Below are 20,659 nucleotides of genomic sequence, written 5' to 3'. Positions count from 1 at the left end.
TATATATAAAATTCATTGCTTTTACGGTCTTTAGAGAAAGACTCAGTCAATATAATAACAGCGTCTATAGAACACGCTATCTGAATAAATTAGAAATACAGAATCAAACTACATCTGCTCGATATATATAATACCACACACGACACTTCATTTTCGCACGTTATGATTAAAGCCACTCACTTTTAATATTGCAGGTAATATTATTATTTAAAAGCGTCTCTCGAACCTTTTTGTTGAAAAATGTGTAAAATATAAAAATAAACAATAAATTATTAACTTTTTTTTTTTTTTGTAATTTACAAAAAACGATGGAATTTTTTTTTAATTTAGCAAAAATTCTTCATTTTTTTTTTTTTGAAAAAAATATTTGTTTAGTTTAGAAAATTTTTTGTTTAACTTGGAAAATTTAGTGGAGTTAAGTAGATTTAGCCGAATTTAGTAAATTTAGCTAAATTTAAGTCAATACACTAAATTTAATCGAATGTAGTAAATTTAGTTCGATTTACTTAATTTAGCTAAATTTACTAAATTTAGTTCAATTTACTAAATTTATTTTAGTGCATTAAATTTAGTTTCGTATATACTAAATATAGTTCAATTCACTGAATTTTGTTCAGTACACTGAATTTAGTTTTCAATACTAAATTAAGCTCAATTTACTAAATTTAGCAAAATTTAGTTCGGTACATTAATTTCGTATACCAAATTTAGTTTTCTATTCCAAATATTAATCCAATTTACTACATTTAGAAAAATGTTGTTTACTACATTAAATTTAGTTTCGCTGTATTTAATTCAATGTACTAAATTTAGTTAAACTGACTAAATTTAGTTCAAGTTATCAAAAATTAAGTTATTAAATTATACTAAATTTAGTTTAATGTACATAATACATTTGATTCCATGTACTAAATTTAGATCACTATATATTAAATTTAGTTTTCAGTGAACTAAATTTAGTAAAAAATTTACTAAAAGAAACAAAATTTAATTTAGCTTACAATTAATAAATTTAGTTCTAATAATTAGAATTAATTCAATTTATTTACTCAATTTAGTAAGTCAAAAAAAAAATTTAGTTTAGTTCTCAAAATTTAGCTAAATTAATTTCAATTGACTAAATTTGATATCGAATGTTTTTTTTCCAATTTATTTATAATCAATTTTTTCTACTAAACCTTAATTTAAAAATGACTAAAAACTAAAAATTACTAAAAAAAAATTGAAATTTACTAAAAACTAAAATTTACTAAGAAACTAAAAAATACCCAAAAAATTAATTGTTTAATAGACGAGAATTTAATAATTTTATTTTATTACTAAATTTTTTTTTTCAAATATGTAGAATTTTTGCGAAAAAATTAGTATTATTTATTAGGACAATTTTTTTTTTTGTTTTTCTTTTTAAAAAAGAAACAAAAAATAGATGAATTACGATCATTTAAATGAAAAATCATAGCTATCTTCTTAATGATGTTAATTTAAAGTTGCTTTGTTGGTTGGCGGGAATACTTAGATTGTTGATGAAATTATACGCAAGGTTGGAGTCAAAAGATCCGGGTCAAAATCGCAACGGTCAGGAGGCAAATGTGGTCGTGTGCCAAGTGGCTTGATAATTTTGTTGATGTTGTTGTTGTTGTTGCTGTTGTTGTTGTTGTTGCGGTCTCTTTTGTCTGAAACAGCAAAAAAAAAAAACAGAAAATGATTATTTATAATTATAAATTTTTTGTTTTGTTATTTTTTTGTTATTACAATTACTATATAAATAAATTTTTATGATATTGAAATCAGATAAAAATAATTGGAAAAGTAACGGCAATAGTAACATCAAGAGTAACAAGAAAAGCAAACTTTTAAATATAATTTTACTAAATAACTGTTAAATGACAAAAGTAACAAAAGTAACTTTAAAACTAAATTTTACTAAATCACTAAATGTGCAAAAGTAACATAAAAAGTAACTTTTTTTAAAAGTTTTAATTGACATAAAAGTAGCAAAACATAAACAACAAAAAGTAACTTTTACTAAAATCTAAATGGCATAAAAGTAACAAAAAGCAACAAAAATAACACACAAAGTTACTTTTGCAACAAAAAAATAACTTTAACTAAAATTTAAATGGCATAAAAGTAACAAAAAGCAACAAAAATAACACACAAAGTTACTTTTGCAACAAAAAAAAACTTTTACTAAAATATCAGTGATATAAATGTAACTTGTACTGCGAAAAGTAACTTTTACTAAAAATCTATATGGCATAAAAGTAACAAAATGTAACGAAAGTAACAAAAAGTAACTTTTAAAACGAAAAGTAAGTTTTACTAGATTCTAAATGACATAAAAGTAATAAAAGCAATAAAAGTAACAAAAATAGTTACTTTTACAGCGAAAAATAACTATTACAACCAAAAGTTAATTTTACCCGAATTTAAATGACAAAAAAGTAATTAAAGCAACAAAAGAAACAAAAATACCTTTAACAGCGAGAAGTAACTTTTGTAACAAAAAATAAATTACTGAAATATAAATGACATAGAAGTAACAAAAGTAATAAAAGCAACAAAAGTAACACAAAAAGTAACTTGCACATCAAAAAGTAACTTTTGCAACAAAAATCTTTAATGACATAAAAGTAACAAAAGTAACAGAAGTAACAAAAGTAACAAAAGTAACAAAAGTAACAAAAGTAACAAAAGTAACAAAAGTAACAAAAGTAACAAAAGTAACAAAAGTAACAAAAGTAACAAAAGTAACAAAAGTAACAAAAGTAACAAAAGTAACAAAAGTAACAAAAGTAACAAAAGTAACAAAAGTAACAGAAGTAACAAAAGTAACAAAAGTAACAGAAGTAACATTTACAAAATAAATATCAAAATTTAAAAAAAAAATAGAAAAAATTACGTACAAAGAAAAAAAAAATTTAAAAACTTTAAAATAAAATATAAAGAAAACAATATTTTAAAATAAAGTATCGTTAAATAGAATAAAAAGAATAGAATATGAGACAATTAAGAAAAAAAAATTGTTTTTAAATTATTTCAAGGTTAAAATAATATGCCGATAGACCATGAGACGTCTAAATTTAAAACATTAAAGCTAAAGAAGTATTTTTGCATTCAAGAATTGACATTGAAGGTAAAGGCTTTGGAGTCGATTATTTCGCAGACATATCGCGTATACGCGCCACGATAGTCGGTAGTCAATGATAATCTATGTTGAATACGTCCATCTCATTTTTGAATATAAAATTGAGTCGACAATGCATTGTCGCTTCTTATTATTCTTATATATATATATATATATAAATTTCTATATGTGTGTTCAAATATATATATATATATATAAAATAGTGAAGAGAGAGGTGTACGACTTATAGACAGTACTAAGCAATATGAAATATGAATTAGCGATCGAAGCGAATATGGCTTCACTCTTTCTCTTTAAAATCCATTCGAGAAACTCACCTCACATTTAGAATTCTATATAATGTGTCTTATAATACAACCGTAGCATTTTTCATCGGAATTATGAAACATATTATGAAATTTGCAATTTCACTTTTTTCTCTTTTTTTCACAAAAGAGAGAAAAAGAAAAAAATTAGATATTAACATTATAACATGTAACATTTTATAAAATAAAAAAAAATAAATAAAGTTGTTTTTTGTTACTTTTGTTATTTTTATGTTTAGATTTTTGTAAAACTTACTATTGGTACTTTTATTGCTGCGGTTTTGTTACTTTTTATGTTCTTTAAAATTGATAAAAGTTACTTTTTGTTGAAAAAGTTACCTTTTTTTGCTTTGGTTTTGTTACTTTTTATGTTCATTAAAATTGATAAAAGTTACTTTTTATGTCCTTTAAAATTGATAAAAGTTACTTTTTGTTGAAAAAGTTACCTTTTGTTGCTTTGGTTTTGTTACTTTTTGTTGTAAAAGTTACCTTTTGTTGCTTTGGTTTTGTTACTTTTTATATTCTTTAAAATTCATAAAAGTTACTTTTTGTTGAAAAAGTTACCTTTTGTTGCTTTGGTTTTGTTACTTTTTGTTGTAAAAGTTACCTTTTGTTGCTTTGGTTTTGTTACTTTTATGTTCATTAAAATTGATAAAAGTTACTTTTTATGTTCTTTAAAATTGATAAAAGTTACTTTTTTGTGTAAAAAAGTTACTTTTTATGTTCGTTAAATTTGATAAAAGTTACTTTTTCTTGTAAAAAAGTTACTTCTATGTTATTCGTTAAAATTGATGAAATTTACTTTTTATTGTAAAAGGTATACTATTTGTTAATTCTGTTACTTTGGTTTTGTTACTTTTTATATTTGTTAAAATTGAGAAAAGGTACTTATTGCTGTTGGGAAAGTTACTTTTTGTTACTTTTGTTACTCTTGCGTCATTTTGATTTTTGTATATAAGTTACTTTTAACCTTTATTTTTAGAATTTATTGGTTTTAGATTTTGTTAGTATTTTTAAGCTCTTATATTTTGTATAACTTCTAACGGCCTCTTGCCCTATAAATTAAACCTAATTTTAAGGTTATGTTAGCCGATTTCAACCTCAAATCAAATCTATCGTTATCCTCTTAACCTAAATGCGTCATAAGTATAAATTGATATTTTTAAATTTAATCTTAAAATTAGGCCAAACAGCAAAACAGGGTTAAAATACTAAAAAAAAAAAAAATACAGAACCAATGAAACGCTGGATTTAAGATTAAAATTGACAAACATAACCTCAAAATAGTATGAATTTTTAGGGTCCAAAGGGCAAATATAACGTAAAAAATTTAAGGTGAAATTTAAAAAAAAGAAACGTAAAGTTTTTAGATCAAAAAGAAGTTTTGTGTATTTTTTGAGGTTAAAATCAGTAAACATAACCTTAAAATTAAATCACAATTGAGAGTTAAAATACGAACATAACCTTAAAAAAATTAAGCTTAGATGGCCTAACTCAGGTGAGTGAGGCGTGACTAATTAATTTTTTTTTTCTTTTTAATATATTAATTTGAAGAAAAAAAAATTTTAATATATAAAATTCAGAAAAATTTTCTTAGGATATTATTAATTAAAAAAAAAAAAAAACTTCACTTTTACGCATAATTTAAAAATTAAAAATAACACATGTAGACATAAATTTACTTTATAATTTATTTTGACATTTGTTACATAAAACAATCATATCTGAAACTTATGTAAAATGTTTTGTTATATATATATATATATATATATATATTTAGCAATAAAACAAAAATTTTCATTTTACGTCACATAAGACAAAAATAGAATATGATATTTAAAAAAAATTATATAAAACATTTTTTATATAGAAAAAAAAAATTTTTTTTTAACTATTTTAAAAAAAAATTAATTTCTTCATTGATATGTAAAAAAATGGGATCTTTTAAAACTAGGGGAATAAAATAGTTACTTTTCTTTCAAAAAAAATATTTTTCATATAATATATATATATATGTATATATTCGTTTTCCTGTTATATTTTGCTTCGTTTATTGAAATACAGAAATTAGACTATTATAATATTTTTTTTTTCTTATTATCATTCCCTCAAACGAATTTCACGTATAATTAAATTCACTTTTTATTGACGCGACTAAGTTCGTCAATTGACGTCATTAGACTTTAAAAACAAAATTTATTTTCTCTGTTCAATTATGATTTTTTTCTTAAAAAGAACTATGTAACAAACGAAAAAAAAAAATCATACATTAAAATTTTTTTGGGACAAAATTTTTCTTTTTTTTTATTAATTAATTTTATTATTATATTTATTTATTATTTGATATCATTATCATTATAATTATTATTTTTTTTTAAATTATTATTATTATTATAAATAATATAATAATAGTAATAATAATAATAATAATAATAATTAATAAAATAACAAAATTAACTAATAAAAAAGGGAATTTTTGTAAGTGAAGTTTTTTTGGTGTAACATATATATGGAAATGATGAAAATTTAAATTAATTATTTGAGCGTACTCCATTGGGTTCTTTTTTCTTCGTATAGGTGTACTCTACTTTTTTTATTTTTTAATAATTGAAAACAAAGAAGAGTCGTAAATTAAAAATTTATTTTTATACAAAAAGCTATTAATGTACGGAAACTATGTGGAGAGAGAGAGAGAGAGAGAGAGAGAGAGAGAGAACAGCACAACTGGGATTAGGACCAGGATCGATCGAGGTATTTCTACTTTCTGCACTTGCGCAAAACTTCCTCTCATGTTATATACATATATATATATATATGTTATCCAAGTCAATTTTATCAAAAATTCTAAATTCATTTTAAACTACCTTTTATATTTTTAAAATAAAAAAATAATCAGTACAAAAAAAATTTCAACCCCTTTTCATTTAGAAAATTTGAGGGGGGTGAGGTGAGGGTGGGATTATTAATTATAAATACCTACATATAAATTAATAATAATAATAATAATAAAATAATAATAATATATTAATAAATACTAATATTATAAATATTTTTATTTATTTAATTAATTATTTAATATAATAATTTATTTAAAAAAAACTCTCATAAATTATATTTGCGCTTCAAGTACATATATTGAAGTCTCTTTGAATATTTTGCAGTGTATATATAGTATATATATATATATATTTCATCGTCCATCAGTAAACTGGATTTAAATTTAATAGAGCGCGTATACAAAGAGAGAGAGAGAGAGAGAGAGAGAGAGAGAGAGAGAGAGAGAGAGAGAGAGAGAGAGAGAGAGAGAGACTCAGAAACCACGTGAGGCAGAGAAAACAAGTAAACTCTTTGATGAAATGATATTATATTCTTTTAACACACAAAGTCACAAATTGATTAGATTTCTTTTCTTCTGGCACTTTTGATATTTGAAATTCAATTTTTTATAATAAGTAATTTTGACATTAAAACAATAATGAAAGTAACAGAAAAAATTAACAATAACAACAAAAGTAACAAAGAAAGTAACAGAAAAAGTAACATTAATAACAAAATATTTAAAATAACAACAAAAGTAACAGAAAAAGTTACAGTAATAACAGAAAAAAATTAAAAATATAACAACAAAAGTAACAGAAAAAGTAACAGTAATAACAAAAAAAATTAACAATAACAACAAAAGAAACAGAAACAGTAACATTAATAACAAAATATTAAAAATAATAACAAAAGTAACAGAAAAAAATTAAAAATAACAACAAAAGTAACAGAAAAAGTAACAGTAATTCCAAAAAAATTAACAATAACAACAAAAGTAACAGAAAAAGTAACAGTAATTCCAAAAAAATTAACAATAACAACAAAAGTAACAGAAAAAGTAACATTAATAACAAAATATTAAAAATAACAACAAAAGTAACAGAAAAAGTAACAGTAATTCCAAAAAAATTAACAAAGAAAGTAACAGAAAAAGTAAAATTAATAACAAAATATTAAAAATAACAACAAAAATAACAAAAAAAAATTACAGTAATAACAGAAAAAATTAAAAATAACAACAAAAGTAACAGTAATAACAAAAAATTAACAATAACAACAAATGTAATAGAGAAAGTAACAGTAATAACAGAAAAAAAAAATTAATAACAATAACAAAACAGTAATAAAAATAACAAAATAATTACCAATAATAACAAAAGTAACGAAACAAGTAATGAAAGATTAACAAGAATAACAAAAGTAACAAAAATAACAAAAAATTAACAAAAATAACAAAAAATAAACAATAATAACAAAAGTAACTAAACAAGTAACGAAAAAAAAATTACAAAAAGGAACAGAAAAAGTAACAAAAAAGTAGAAAAACATACATAAATGACAAAAAATTATAACAATAATGACAAAATTAACAGTAAAAGTAACAAAAGTAACAGTAAAAGTAACAAAAGTATCAGAAAAAGTAACAAAAGTATTATAAAAAGTAACAAAAGTATTATAAAAAGTAACAATAGTAACAGAAAAAGTAACAAAAGTAACAGAAATAACAAAAGTAACAGAAATAACAAAAGTAACAGAAATAACAAAAAATGATCAATAAATAACAAAATTTGTCTTAAATAAAAAAAAAATTCTAACTTTTTTTCTTCTGTGAAGTAAAAAAAAATAGATAGAGATTTTTTTTTCCGTTTCTTATCTTTACTTCACATTTGTCAGATATACAGGAAGCATAAAAAATAACAACAGTTGCAACATCTATATACGATAATATTCATTGGGCATAGCTTATCAGTGTAAAATAAATGCTTATCACTTTTTCGTTGAACTGAACCTACATTTACATTACATGTATACACAATATATGTATAGTATCTATAGGATACAAATTACGTAAAAAAAAGAAGGCGAAAATTAGTAACAATAATAATATACTCGATAAAAAAAAACTCAATTACATTTTCGAGGTTGTATAAAAATAATATTATTAAAAAAATTTACCAAAAAAAATAACAAAAAGTAAGTAAAAACAAAATAACAACATTAACAAAAACAATAACAAGAATAACAAAAAGTAACAATTATACAAAAAATTAAAAAAAAATAAACAATGGCAAAAATAACAAAATAAAATAATGACAAAAATAACAAAAAGTAACTGTAACAAAAATAATATTAAAAAAAAAATAACAAAAAGTTTCAATGGAAAAAAATTTTTTAAAAACAATAACAAAACATAACAAACAAAAGCAATATCAAAAATAAGAAAAAGTTACAATGACAAAATGACAAAAAACAATGACAAAAATAACAATAACAAAAAAAGAAGATGAACAATAGCAAAAAATAACATTTGCAAAAATAATAATAAAAACAAAAAAAATTTGTTAATAAAAATAAAAAAACAAAAAAGAAACAAAAAGTAACAATAACAAAAAAAGGAAGAGTAACAATAGCAAAAAATAACATTTGCAAAAATAATAATAGTAACGAAAACAAAAAAAATTTGTTAACAAATATAAAAATACCAAAAAAAGTAACAAATATAAAAATAACATAAAAGTAACAAAAATAACCGTAACAAAAAAAGAAGAGTGACAATAGCAAAAAAAAACATTTGCAAAAATAATAATATTAAAGAAAACAAAAAAAATTTATTAACAAATATAAAAATAACAAAAAAAATTAACAAATATGAAAATAAAAAAAAGTAACAAAGAGTAACAATAACAAAAAAAGTAGAGTAACAATAGCAAAAAATAACATTTGCAAAAATAATAATAGAAACAAAAAAAATTTGTTAACAAAAATAAAAATAACAAAAAAAAGTAACAAATATGAAAATAACAAAACAGGATAACAAAAATAACAAAAAGTAACATTAACAAAAAAAGAAGAGTAACAATAGCAAAAAATAACATTTGCAAAAATAGTAACGCAAACAAAAAAAATTTGTTAACAACAATAAAAATAACAAAAAAAGAAACAAAAATAACAAAAAGTAACAATAACAAAAAAAGAAGAGTAACAATAGCAAAAAATAACATTTGCAAAAATAATAATAGTAACGAAAACAAAAAAAATTTGTTAACAAATATAAAAATACCAAAAAAAGTAACAAATATAAAAATAACATAAAAGTAACAAAAATAACCGTAACAAAAAAAGAAGAGTGACAATAGCAAAAAAAACATTTGCAAAAATAATAATAGTAACGCAAACAAAAAAAATTTGTTAACAAATATAAGAATAACAAAAAAAATTAACAAATATGAAAATAACAAAAAATAAAGTAACATAAAGTAACAATAACAAAAAAAGAAGAGTAACAATAGCAAAAAATAACATTTGCAAAAATAATAATAGAAACAAAAAAGATTTGTTAACAAAAATAAAAATAACAAGAAAAGTAACAAATATAAAAATAACAACAAAATGTAACAAAAATTATAGTTGTAGAAAGCAAAAAGAAAATCAATTTCATATCTTTTACATGCAATAGAAAAATTCTAACGAACAGTTCATGAAAATCATAAAATATTCATTAACGAGGAACTTTTTGTATTATTGGCTATACGTTAATAATTTGTCAGATTTCGTCTGTGATTCTTTATTAAATATAAATGAAAAAAAAAAAAAATTAGTGAAAATAATTGTGGATCGCGATATATATATATATATATATATATGTATACGTTTCCCACGTGCCCAAGTAAAGAAAGAAAAAAAAAAGAAAAAAACAGCTCAGAAATACGTGTAATAGTGGTCACGCGAAGACCATTGACCGCAAGTTTTGTTTCGTGGTAATTTCTTTTGACCGCCCGCGCACATCATCGATTCACCATTCTTGTACATTCACACTTAAAACTATATATTATAATAATAAGGGGAAAAAAATTTTCCATTTTTTCTTTTTTGTTATTTTTTTTCTTATTTCTAATTTACCTCCATTTACAATAACTTTAATTTTTATAGTGTCATTTTCACTTTCACCACCGAGAAAAAAGATTTTTTTTTGATTCAAACAAATCAATTTCTTTGACAAATTTTTCTTTGATTCAGAAAAAAAAATTATCTTCGTTTTAAAGAAATTTTTTATTATATATATATATATCTTCTCTTCCTATATTACAAAAAGATATCGCCGCCGCCGCCGCTGTTTCAAGAATTCTTGACCTAGGAGGGGGGAGGGGAGTCCCCCCCTCCTAAATTTTGAGGTTATGTTCGTTTTAAGGCTCTGATTTTAGCCGCAAGTCCCCCCTCCCTCCTCTCATTTCCCCTCCTCCGTCAAAAATGACCTAAATTTTGAGGTTATGTTCGTTTCAAGACTCTGAATATAGCCGCAAGTCCCCTCCCCTCCCCCGACAGAAATGACCTAAATTTTGAGGTTATGTTCGTTTCAAGACTCTGAATATAGCCGCAATTCCCTCCCCTCCCCCGACAGAAATGACCTAAATTTTGAGGTTATGTTCGTTTCAAGGCTCTGAATATAGCCGCAAGTCCCCCCTCCCTCCTCTCATTTCCCCTCCTCCGCCAAAAATTGACCTAAATTGTGAGGTTATGTTTGTTTTAAGACCCTAATAAAGCAGTAAGTCCTTCCCCCTTCCCTCATTTCTCTCTGTATTTCCTGCCAAAAATGACATAAATTTTAAGGTTATGTAAATTTCAAGACTTTCAATATAGCCGCAAGTGAAGGTGGAGTTTCTGCCAAAAATGACTTGAATTTAAAGGTTATGTTCGTTTCAAGACTTTTTAATAATTTATTGGTTGTTAGGCAATTTCATTGAAATTATTTTTAAAAATAATTTCTTAATGTCGATTTTAATTTATTTAATTATTTATTTATTATTAGTTTAATTAATTTATTAATTAAAATTCAATAATTTTAATTTTAATAATATTTATACAGATTTCAATGAATTTGTAATAATAATTCTTTGAAATAGCTGGTTCATTTGGAAAAATAAGATCAATGGAAAATTAAAAAAAAATGATTAAAATAGGGGGGTTGGCGCGCAAAGCGCGCAGGGGGGCGTAGCCCCTCTAGTATATATATATATATATCAATGTTAGAATTTCTTCGATTTAATGCACAAAATTTATTTTCTTCAAAGAAATTTTTTTTTTTTTTTTGAATCAAAGAAATTTTCTCTAAAACTAAGAAGACTTTTTTTTTGTTTCAAAAAAAAAATTTTTTATTTTGAATCAAAGAAAACAAGTCATAGAAACTGATTTCTTTAAATCAAAGAAATTGACTTTTCTCTAAGTGACTGCGATTTGAATTGAAACGCATTCTAAATTAGGTTCTGAATCTAATTCGATTCTAAAAAAATTATTAATTAAAAATTTTAATTTTATGGAATTTCATTTGTCATATAATTAAATTTTTAAGCCGATTTTTTCATTTCTTCGAATTATTATTTCATTGAATTTTCCTAAAAAAACGATTTTTCTGCAAAATTTTTTAATTTGACTGAAAAATTATTTTTAAAATTTATAATTTATAAAATTTTCATTTGAACCAAAATAATTGCAAATAACCGAAACAATTGATTTTAGCGGCAATATTCAAAAATCAACCAATCAAAAAATTATCCATAAAATTGTGATTGGTTGATTTTAAAAAAAAAGCCGCCAAAATCGTTTGTTACTTCGGCCGTTTGCAATTTTGGAAAAATGCAAATTTTTATCAATTAAGAAATTCTAAATATAATTTTTCGTTTAAATTAAAAATTCTGCAGAAAAATCGTTTTTTTTTTTGAAATTACCTATATCAAATAATAATTTCGAAAAAATTCATCTTGAAAGGCGAATAAAATAAAAAAAAATTTTAATTAATAAAAATTTTTTTTAAAAAAATCTGTATTCGAACATTTTTGAAAGAGTTTATATTCTTAAAGTATTTTTTGTCGTACTTAACCCATCACCCTCAGGGTCATATTGAAAGCCGTCAATCTCAATATATATAATACAATCATAGACGCAGATAAATACGTTGAGGGCATAGTAGTAAGTTTCTGATGCAGAAAGTCGACCCAGTTAGAAATAGAGCCAATAATAAAACCTTGCACTTAAAAGTTATTCCCCTAATTCACCTTCTTTTATACACAAATACAAACTATCCTTATTTTAGTAATTTTTACAATACTTTGCGGTAAAATACAAAAAAAGTTAGTCTATTCAACATTTATTATTATTATTATTATTATTATTATTATTATGGTTATTTTTATAATAATAATAAAAATTAATTATAATTATAATACATAAATTATAATATATTATAATTATAATTATACACGGAAAAAGAACCTTTACCTGGAACAGCTATATGTTTCACTGGAATAGCGATATATTTCATTAAAATAGTGAAAGTTTTCGCTATTCTAGAGAAACATATCGCTGTTCCAGGTAAAAATTTTGTCCGTGCACGGACAAAAAGAAAAAGTAACTTTTACTACTTTAAAAGTAAAATTGGACCTGTCCGAAGTTTCTGCGCATCTCTGGCAACTTTTACTCCAAAAATAGTAAAATTTACTTCAGAAATAGTAAAACTTACTACGGAAACAGTAAAATTTACTACAGAAATAGTCAATTTTACTATTTTTCGAGTAAAAGTTGCCAGAGATGCGCAGAAACTTCGGACAGGTCGAATTTTACTTTTAAAGTAGTAAAAGTTACTTTATTCGTTTTTCCATTTTTCTCCGTGTGTATAAATATAATTATAATATATTATAATTTACATATTATAATTATAATAAATTATTATTATCATTATTATTATTATTATCATTATTATGGTTATTTTTATAATAATAATAAAAATTAATTATAATTATAATACATAAATTATAATATATTATAATTATAATTATACACGGAAAAAGAACCTTTACCTGGAACAGCTATATGTTTCACTGGAATAGCGATATATTTCATTAAAATAGTGAAAGTTTTCGCTATTTTAGAGAAACATATCGCTGTTCCAGGTAAAAATTTTGTCCGTGTATAAATATAATTATAATATATTATAATTAAACATATTATAATTATAATAAATTATTATTATCATTATTATTATTATTATTATTATTATTTTAAATTTTAGGTTGAATAAGTTATTAATAGATTTCTATAATAAATGACGGACAGACAGATAGACATACACCAAAAGAATTGATTGAAATCAAAATCAAATTAATGGATTATAGATTAAATAATCGATAATTTCGGTCGTGAATAAACGATTATCGATTATTTAAACGATTATTATTTTCTTTGTAAAAAGTCGATTATCAATTAATTAATCGATATTATTTATGCAATAAAAATTGATTCTCGATTAGTCGATTAATTATTTATGCGATAAAAATCGATTATCGATTAATTAATCGATTATTTATTCTATAAGAAGTCGATAATAATCGATAAATAAATCAATAATTTATGTCGTAAAAATCGATTATCGATAAATTAATTGATTAATTTTGAAATAAAAATCGATTAGTCGATTACTCGATCGATTATTTATGCGATAATAATCAATTATTTATCCTATAAAAAAGTCGATTATCGATTAATTAATCGATTATTTATTCTATAAGAAGTCGATAATAATCGATAAATAAATCAATAATTTATGTCGTAAAAATCGATTATCGATAAATTAATTGATTAATTTTGAAATAAAAATCGATTAGTCGATTACTCGATCGATTATTTATGCGATAATAATCAATTATTTATCCTATAAAAAAGTCGATTATCGATTAATTATTCGATAATTTGTATATTGTAACTTTGATTATTGATTAAGAAAACGATTAATTAATCGATAATCGATTTCTACCTTGAAATAGTCGATTTATTAATCGATAATCGATTTTTATCTCAAAATAATCGATTTATTAATCAATTATTTCGAGATAAAAATCGATTATAGATTAATTAATCGATTATTTCAAGATAGAAATCGATTATCGATTAATTAATCGATTATTTCGAGATACAAATCGATTATCGATTAATTATTCGATAATTTGTATATTGTAACTTTGATTATTGATTAAGAAAACGATTAATTAATCGATAATCGATTTGTATCTTGAAATAATCGATTTATTAATCGATAATCGATTTTTATCTTAAAATAATCGATTAATTAATCAATTATTTCGAGATAAAAATCGATTATCGATTAATTAATCGATTACTTCGAGATACAAATCGATTATCGATTAATTAATTAATTATTTCGAGATAAAAATCGATTATAGATTAATTAATCGATTATTTCGAGATAAAAATCGATTATAGATTAATTAATCAATTATTTCGAGATAAAAATCGATTATCGATTAATAAATCGCTTATTTCAAGATACAAATCGATTATTGATTAATTAATCGATTATTTCGAGATAAAAATCGATTATCGATTATTTTTGAAATAAAAAAATCGATAATCGATTATTTTTCTGGAAATAATCAACTATAATCAATTAAAAATTGAATTGAATAAACTTTTTTAACAAAATAATTTTTATATTTAATTATTAAATCCAAAAAAAATTTACTTTTTTCCCAAAAAAAAAAAACAACTCACCGACTAAATAAAGGATGCCACAATTGATGATGTTCCTCAATATTACTTGCCGTTGAACTAACTTCAGATTCTTGTTTTAATAATCCAGTACGTACACGTAACAATGATGAATAGGAACTATTTTTCCTATTTCTCGAGAGATCAATTGGCGCCGGCATTAATGTACCAATTGGTTTACAACTTAATTTTGGCCTTGGCCTATTACTATTATTATTATTATTACCACTACTATTATTAATTGTTTTTTTTCCACTAATAGTACTATTCACATTCTCCATCATTGGATTCACACTATATCCCTGAGACTGTCTATTATTATTATTATTATTATTATTATTACTATTATTATTAGTTTTTCCAAATGTATCCTGACCCTGATCAAGAACAAATTGAAGATGAGCTATCGATATAACTAATAGATCCGGATCCCTTAGTAATTCCGGCCTATTTAATGCTTCAGGTAATCTTAAATCTGGTCTTGATGTTAATAATTTTGGTATTTCAATTGAAGGTGCTGCTGCTAAACCTGGTAAACAATGTCTTGGTACCAATAGAGGATCTGGTATTAAATGACCCATTGTTTTTAATAATTGTCTCAATTGTGTTGCTGGACTTTGATGATTATCAGATATTGTTGGATCAAGAAATGCATCAATAGTTGATGCTGCACGTAATTGTTGTTGATAACGAAATACCTGGGCTCTTTGTTGTGCAATAAGAAATGCATTTTGTGCACTATTAATAATAGAACGTCCATTTGATTGATATATTTGTTGTTGTTGTTGTTGTTGTTGTTGTTGATTTTCTTGTGATTTCCATAATTCATTATTTATTTCCTGCTGACGTGGTAATAATTGAAGTATTTGATTTTGATCTTCTTTTGATGTTTTATCAACTTCCAAACAAGAGGGAGATGATAAAATTCCTTTAAGAGTGAGATCATTTTTAGCGTCTTCGGAGCATGTCACCGAACACGGTGGACTTGGTAATAAACGTTCTAAATAGGCTGATGATGAACGACGAAGAATTGGAGAACAAGGAATACCACTTGGTTGTGGTGATACTGCGCTATTTGATTTTGAATCATCCATCATTAATTCATGAATTCGAAAACCAATTTCTTCACCTGCACGTTTAGCCTGTGCTTCATTGGTTACAATTTGTAACAATGGATTTGAATTTTTATCTAAACGACGTAATTTCATTTCAAGAAATTGTTTCTCCTTACGTTCCTTATTTTTTTTATCATCCATTATTTGGGTATCCTCCTCCTCATCATCATCATCACTATTTTCCACTGTTTCCAATCGTGGAAATTGTACAGTACTCTCAGGTGATTCTAATCCTAATTTCTCAGGTATTACTATCGACAAACGATTTGTCTCATCAATTCTAATTTCCCTTTCCATTTGTGAATCAGGTGATCGTGATTTTGTCACCGACACCGATAAACCCGGTGTATTTCTCAATGCTTTCAAAATTCTTGAACTATCAGTTTCTAAAATCTCCAAATCCTTATCTTTTGTTGCTTCAATTATTTCCACTTCATTGTCAAATATTTCCACATCTTTTGCCTTCTCATTATTATTATTATTATTGTTATTATTATTGAGAAAAGCCTCCTTGATTGGAGGGAAATTATTATTTTCCAAAAATTCATTTTTTTCCACATCGTCTTCAATTCCATTTAATGATAATTCAAGTTCCTCTAAAATTTTTGCCGATTTAAGACTTAATACAAGTTTTGAACTTGTAAACGATGTGGAATCTAACATTTTTAATATATCCTGAAAATCATCATCACTTGAATGATCAACTGATTCAATATCAGTTTCATTGTTCTCATTTTCAAATTCCTTAATTTCAGTGATATTTTCATTGGTTTTTGATTCTAATTCATTGAGAATATTATCATTCAATTTTTCCTCTTCCGTTAATTCCTTTTCATTGATTCTTTCTATTTCGTCTTTTAGATCTCTCTCGTCATCAATTTGTAGTTCTTCTAAAATTTCCGCCTCTTCTAAATGTTCCGTTATTTCTAATTCTTCTAAATTTTCTCTTGATTCTAAATGTTCTGTAGATTCTAAAAATTCTTTTGGTTCTAAACATTTTGAATTCTGTTCTCTAGATTCAGAATTTTCAAAAATCTCCGAATCTTGTCTAATCGCCGAATTGATTTTAATCTCCAAATCCTTACGATTCTTAAAACCCTCGTCCATTTCGGTCAATTGCAATTGTTCCAATACAACTCGTGGCTGCATCAAATGATCAAAATCAATATTCTTTGGTTTCTTTCTTTTAATTTCATCATTCTCCTCGGAAATTCGTTTTCTTTTTTTCGTTCTATGATGATCATTACGTCGTTTACGCATTTTCCATGCATTAATACCATCAATTGTCGAATAACCCAAAACTACATGTTCCTTTTTTTTCTTTTTATGTCGAACTTTTAATTTTTCTCTTACCTCAACAACATCACGTTTCTTTCTCTCGGCTCTCTTTCTTAACTCTTCATTTTTACGTCTCTCTTGTATTTCACTTTCTTTTTTTCTCAATTCATCATTCCTTCTTATTTCACTTCTTTTACGTATTGCACTTCTATTTTTTAATTCCGGATTACGATTACCACTAATCATTAATTCCTCTAATTTTCTCAAATGCTCCATACGCTGTAATTCCTCAAATTGTTGTCGTTCCAATTTCTCCTCTAATTCCTTTAATTTCTCCAATTTTCTCAATTCCTCCATTTTACGTTCCTCACGTAATTTTGTTTCCAATTTTTTTAATTCCTCCAATTTTCTCAATTCCTCCATTTCCAATTTTTTACGTTCCTCATCAATTTTTCGCATTTCCTCCTTTTCACCATCATCATCATCATTATCATCATCGTCAATAATCCAAGCACCATTAATTCTCTCCTTTATTCCAAATTCTTCTAAATCACCATTAGCCAATCTTCTCAATTGTTCGTCATCTTTGGGTCCATTTTCCTTTTCTGATGATGATGATGATGATGAGGAATTCTTCTTCATAACACCCGCGTATGTATTTGACGCTGTTCTTGGTATTGAACGCCATCCTTGTGCTGTTTTTGTTAATTTAATACGATTACGTTTATCATAATCCTCACAGCGTACTTCGACAATTTTTTGATCGTGCTGCGATGCCCATAGAAAAATTGGATTAACTTTGGGTCTTTTAATTTCTGATTCTTCATCGGGTGATGTTACAAGATCTTGATAATGTTTTACATTACGATGATTATGACTGTGATGTTGTTGTTGATGATGATGTTGTTGATGACGATGGTGCCTCTGACGATGGGGCACAAAACCCCTTCTGGGCAATGTACTCATCGCTCCATTCAAAATCATAAAATCACCTTTCTTTTTCGTTTAGGTTAGGAACATAATTTTTCTTTTAACTTCACGGAAGTTTTTTTTTCAAATGGTTTTTTTCTTAAACTCTTCGAAATTTCTAGTTAATCCACGAAGTTTCTCGTTACTTTTTAGAAGTTTCTAGTTATTTTTCCAAACTTTCTAGTTACTTCTCAAAAGTTTCTGGTTACTTTTCAAAGTTTCTCGTTACTTTTTCGAAGTTTCTAGTTATTTTTTCACAGTTTCTAGTTACTTTTCGAAATTTCTGGTTACTTTTCAAAGTTTCTAGTTATTTTTCCAAACTTTCTAGTTACTTTTGAAAGTTTCTTGTTACTTTTTCGAAGTTTCTAGTTATTTTTTCACAGTTTCTAGTTACTTTTCGAAATTTCTGGTTACTTTTCTAAGTTTCTAGTTACTTTTTCGAGGTTTCTAGTTATTTTTCCAAAGTTTCTAGTTACTTTTCGAAGTTTCTGGTTATTTTTTCGAAGTTTCTAGTTATTTTTCCACAGTTTCTAGTTACTTTTCGAAGTTTCTGGTTATTTTTTCGAAGTTTCTAGTTATTTTTCCAAACTTTCTAGTTACTTTTGAAAGTTTCTTGTTACTTTTTCGAAGTTTCTAGTTATTTTTTCACAGTTTCTAGTTACTTTTCGAAATTTCTGGTTACTTTTCTAAGTTTCTAGTTACTTTTTCGAGGTTTCTAGTTATTTTTTTTAAGGTTCTAGTTACTTTTCGAAGTTTCTGGTTATTTTTTCGAAGTTTCTAGTTATTCTTCCAAAGTTATTAGTTATTTTTTCGAAGTTTCTAGTTACTTTTAATAGTTTCCCGTTGCTTCTTCAAAGTTTATGATTATTTTTAAAAAATTTTATTTACTCTATAAAGTTTCTAGTTACTTTTCAATGTTTCTGGTTACTTTTCGAAATTTATGGTTACTTTTCGAAGTTTTTGGTTACTTTTTTGTAGTTTCTAGTTATTTTTCCAAAGTTTCTAGTTACTTTTCGAAATTTTTGGTTACTTTTCAAAGTTTATAGTTATTTTTTAAGGTTCCTACTAACTTTTTTATGATTCTAGTTATTTTTTCGAAGTTTTTAGTTTTTACTTCAAAATTTTTTAATTATTTTTTTGACATTTTTTAAACTGCTTCAAGGATCTGGTTACTTTTTCAAAGTTTCTAGTTACTTTTAGAAGTTTCTTGTTACTTTTATGAAGTTTCTAGTTACTTCTTCGAAGTTTTTTGGTTGTTTCTTCAAAAGTTTCTCATTATTCTTGATGTTTCTACTTACTTTTTAATGGTTTTAGTTAATTTCTCAAAGTTTCTAGTTACTTTACAAACTTTCAAGTTACTTTGCCAATGTTTCTAGTTACTTTACGAACTTTCAAGTTACTTTTTCAAACTTTCGAGTTACTTTTCAAATTTTTGGTTATTTTTTAAAATTTCTGCTTTATTCTTCAATGTTTCAAGCTGCTTCTTAGAAGTTTTTTAAACTGATCGAAGTTTCTAGTTACTTTTCAAAGGTTCTAGTTACTTTTTTAAAGGTTCTTGTTACTTTTACAAAATTTCTAGTCGTTTCTTCAAAGTTTTTTAAACTTCTCGAAATTTCCAGTCAAGCTACAAAAGATCTAGTTACTTTTTGAAAGTTTTATGAACTTCTTGGAAGGTTTTGGTTTCTTTTCTAAGTTTCTAGTTACTTTTCGAAGTTTCTGGTAACTTTTCGAAGTTTGTAGTCACTTTTCGAAATTTCTGGTTACTTTTTAAAGTTTCTAGATACTTTTCGAAATTTCTGGTTACTTTTTGAAGTTTCTAGTTACTTTTCGAAATTTTTGGTTACTTTTCGAAGTTTCTAGTTATTTTTCGAAATTTCTGATTACTTTTTGAAGTACTTGATACTTTTTTTTCAGTTTCTTAAACTTCTTGAAGGTTCTAGTGGATTTTTCGAAATTTCTGATTACTTTTTGAAGTACTTGATACTTTTTTTTCAGTTTCTTAAACTTCTTGAAGGTTCTAGTGGATTTTTCGAAGTTTCTTTAATTCCTCATAGTTCCTCACCACTTTCGCAAAAGTCACCTTTTACTATCACAAATTTTCTCCCTTTTTCCACGGAAAAAAAAATTTACAGTTTCCTCTTTTTTTTGAATTTTTTTCTATTTTCGCATATTTTCGCACTTGCACTAATTCAAAATCATCACACCAAAAAAAAGAGAACACACTTTCAAGGTCAACACACTTACTTACA

The 20,659-nt window shown here is 24.4% G+C and overlaps 1 protein-coding gene across 1 annotated transcript; it reads right to left on the bottom strand.

The window, feature by feature from the left end:
- Positions 1–1,109: 1,109 nt before the first annotated feature.
- On the bottom strand, positions 1,110–20,431 carry LOC127289686 (putative leucine-rich repeat-containing protein DDB_G0290503). Its single transcript, XM_051317775.1, has 2 exons — positions 15,052–20,431; positions 1,110–1,673 (listed from the first exon to the last, which is right to left on the bottom strand). Exons 1-2 carry the CDS (start codon positions 18,423–18,425, stop codon positions 1,577–1,579), a joined length of 3,471 nt encoding a protein of 1,156 aa, XP_051173732.1. The 5' UTR covers positions 18,426–20,431; the 3' UTR covers positions 1,110–1,576.
- Positions 20,432–20,659: the final 228 nt, after the last annotated feature.

The sequence above is a fragment of the Leptopilina boulardi genome, unplaced genomic scaffold (genome assembly GCF_019393585.1).
Source record: "Leptopilina boulardi isolate dan_hultmark-lab unplaced genomic scaffold, ZJU_Lbou_2.1 LbouV2_5, whole genome shotgun sequence".
Classification (NCBI taxonomy): Eukaryota; Metazoa; Arthropoda; class Insecta; order Hymenoptera; family Figitidae; genus Leptopilina; species Leptopilina boulardi.
This window is presented reverse-complemented; position numbering and strand designations above follow the sequence as displayed.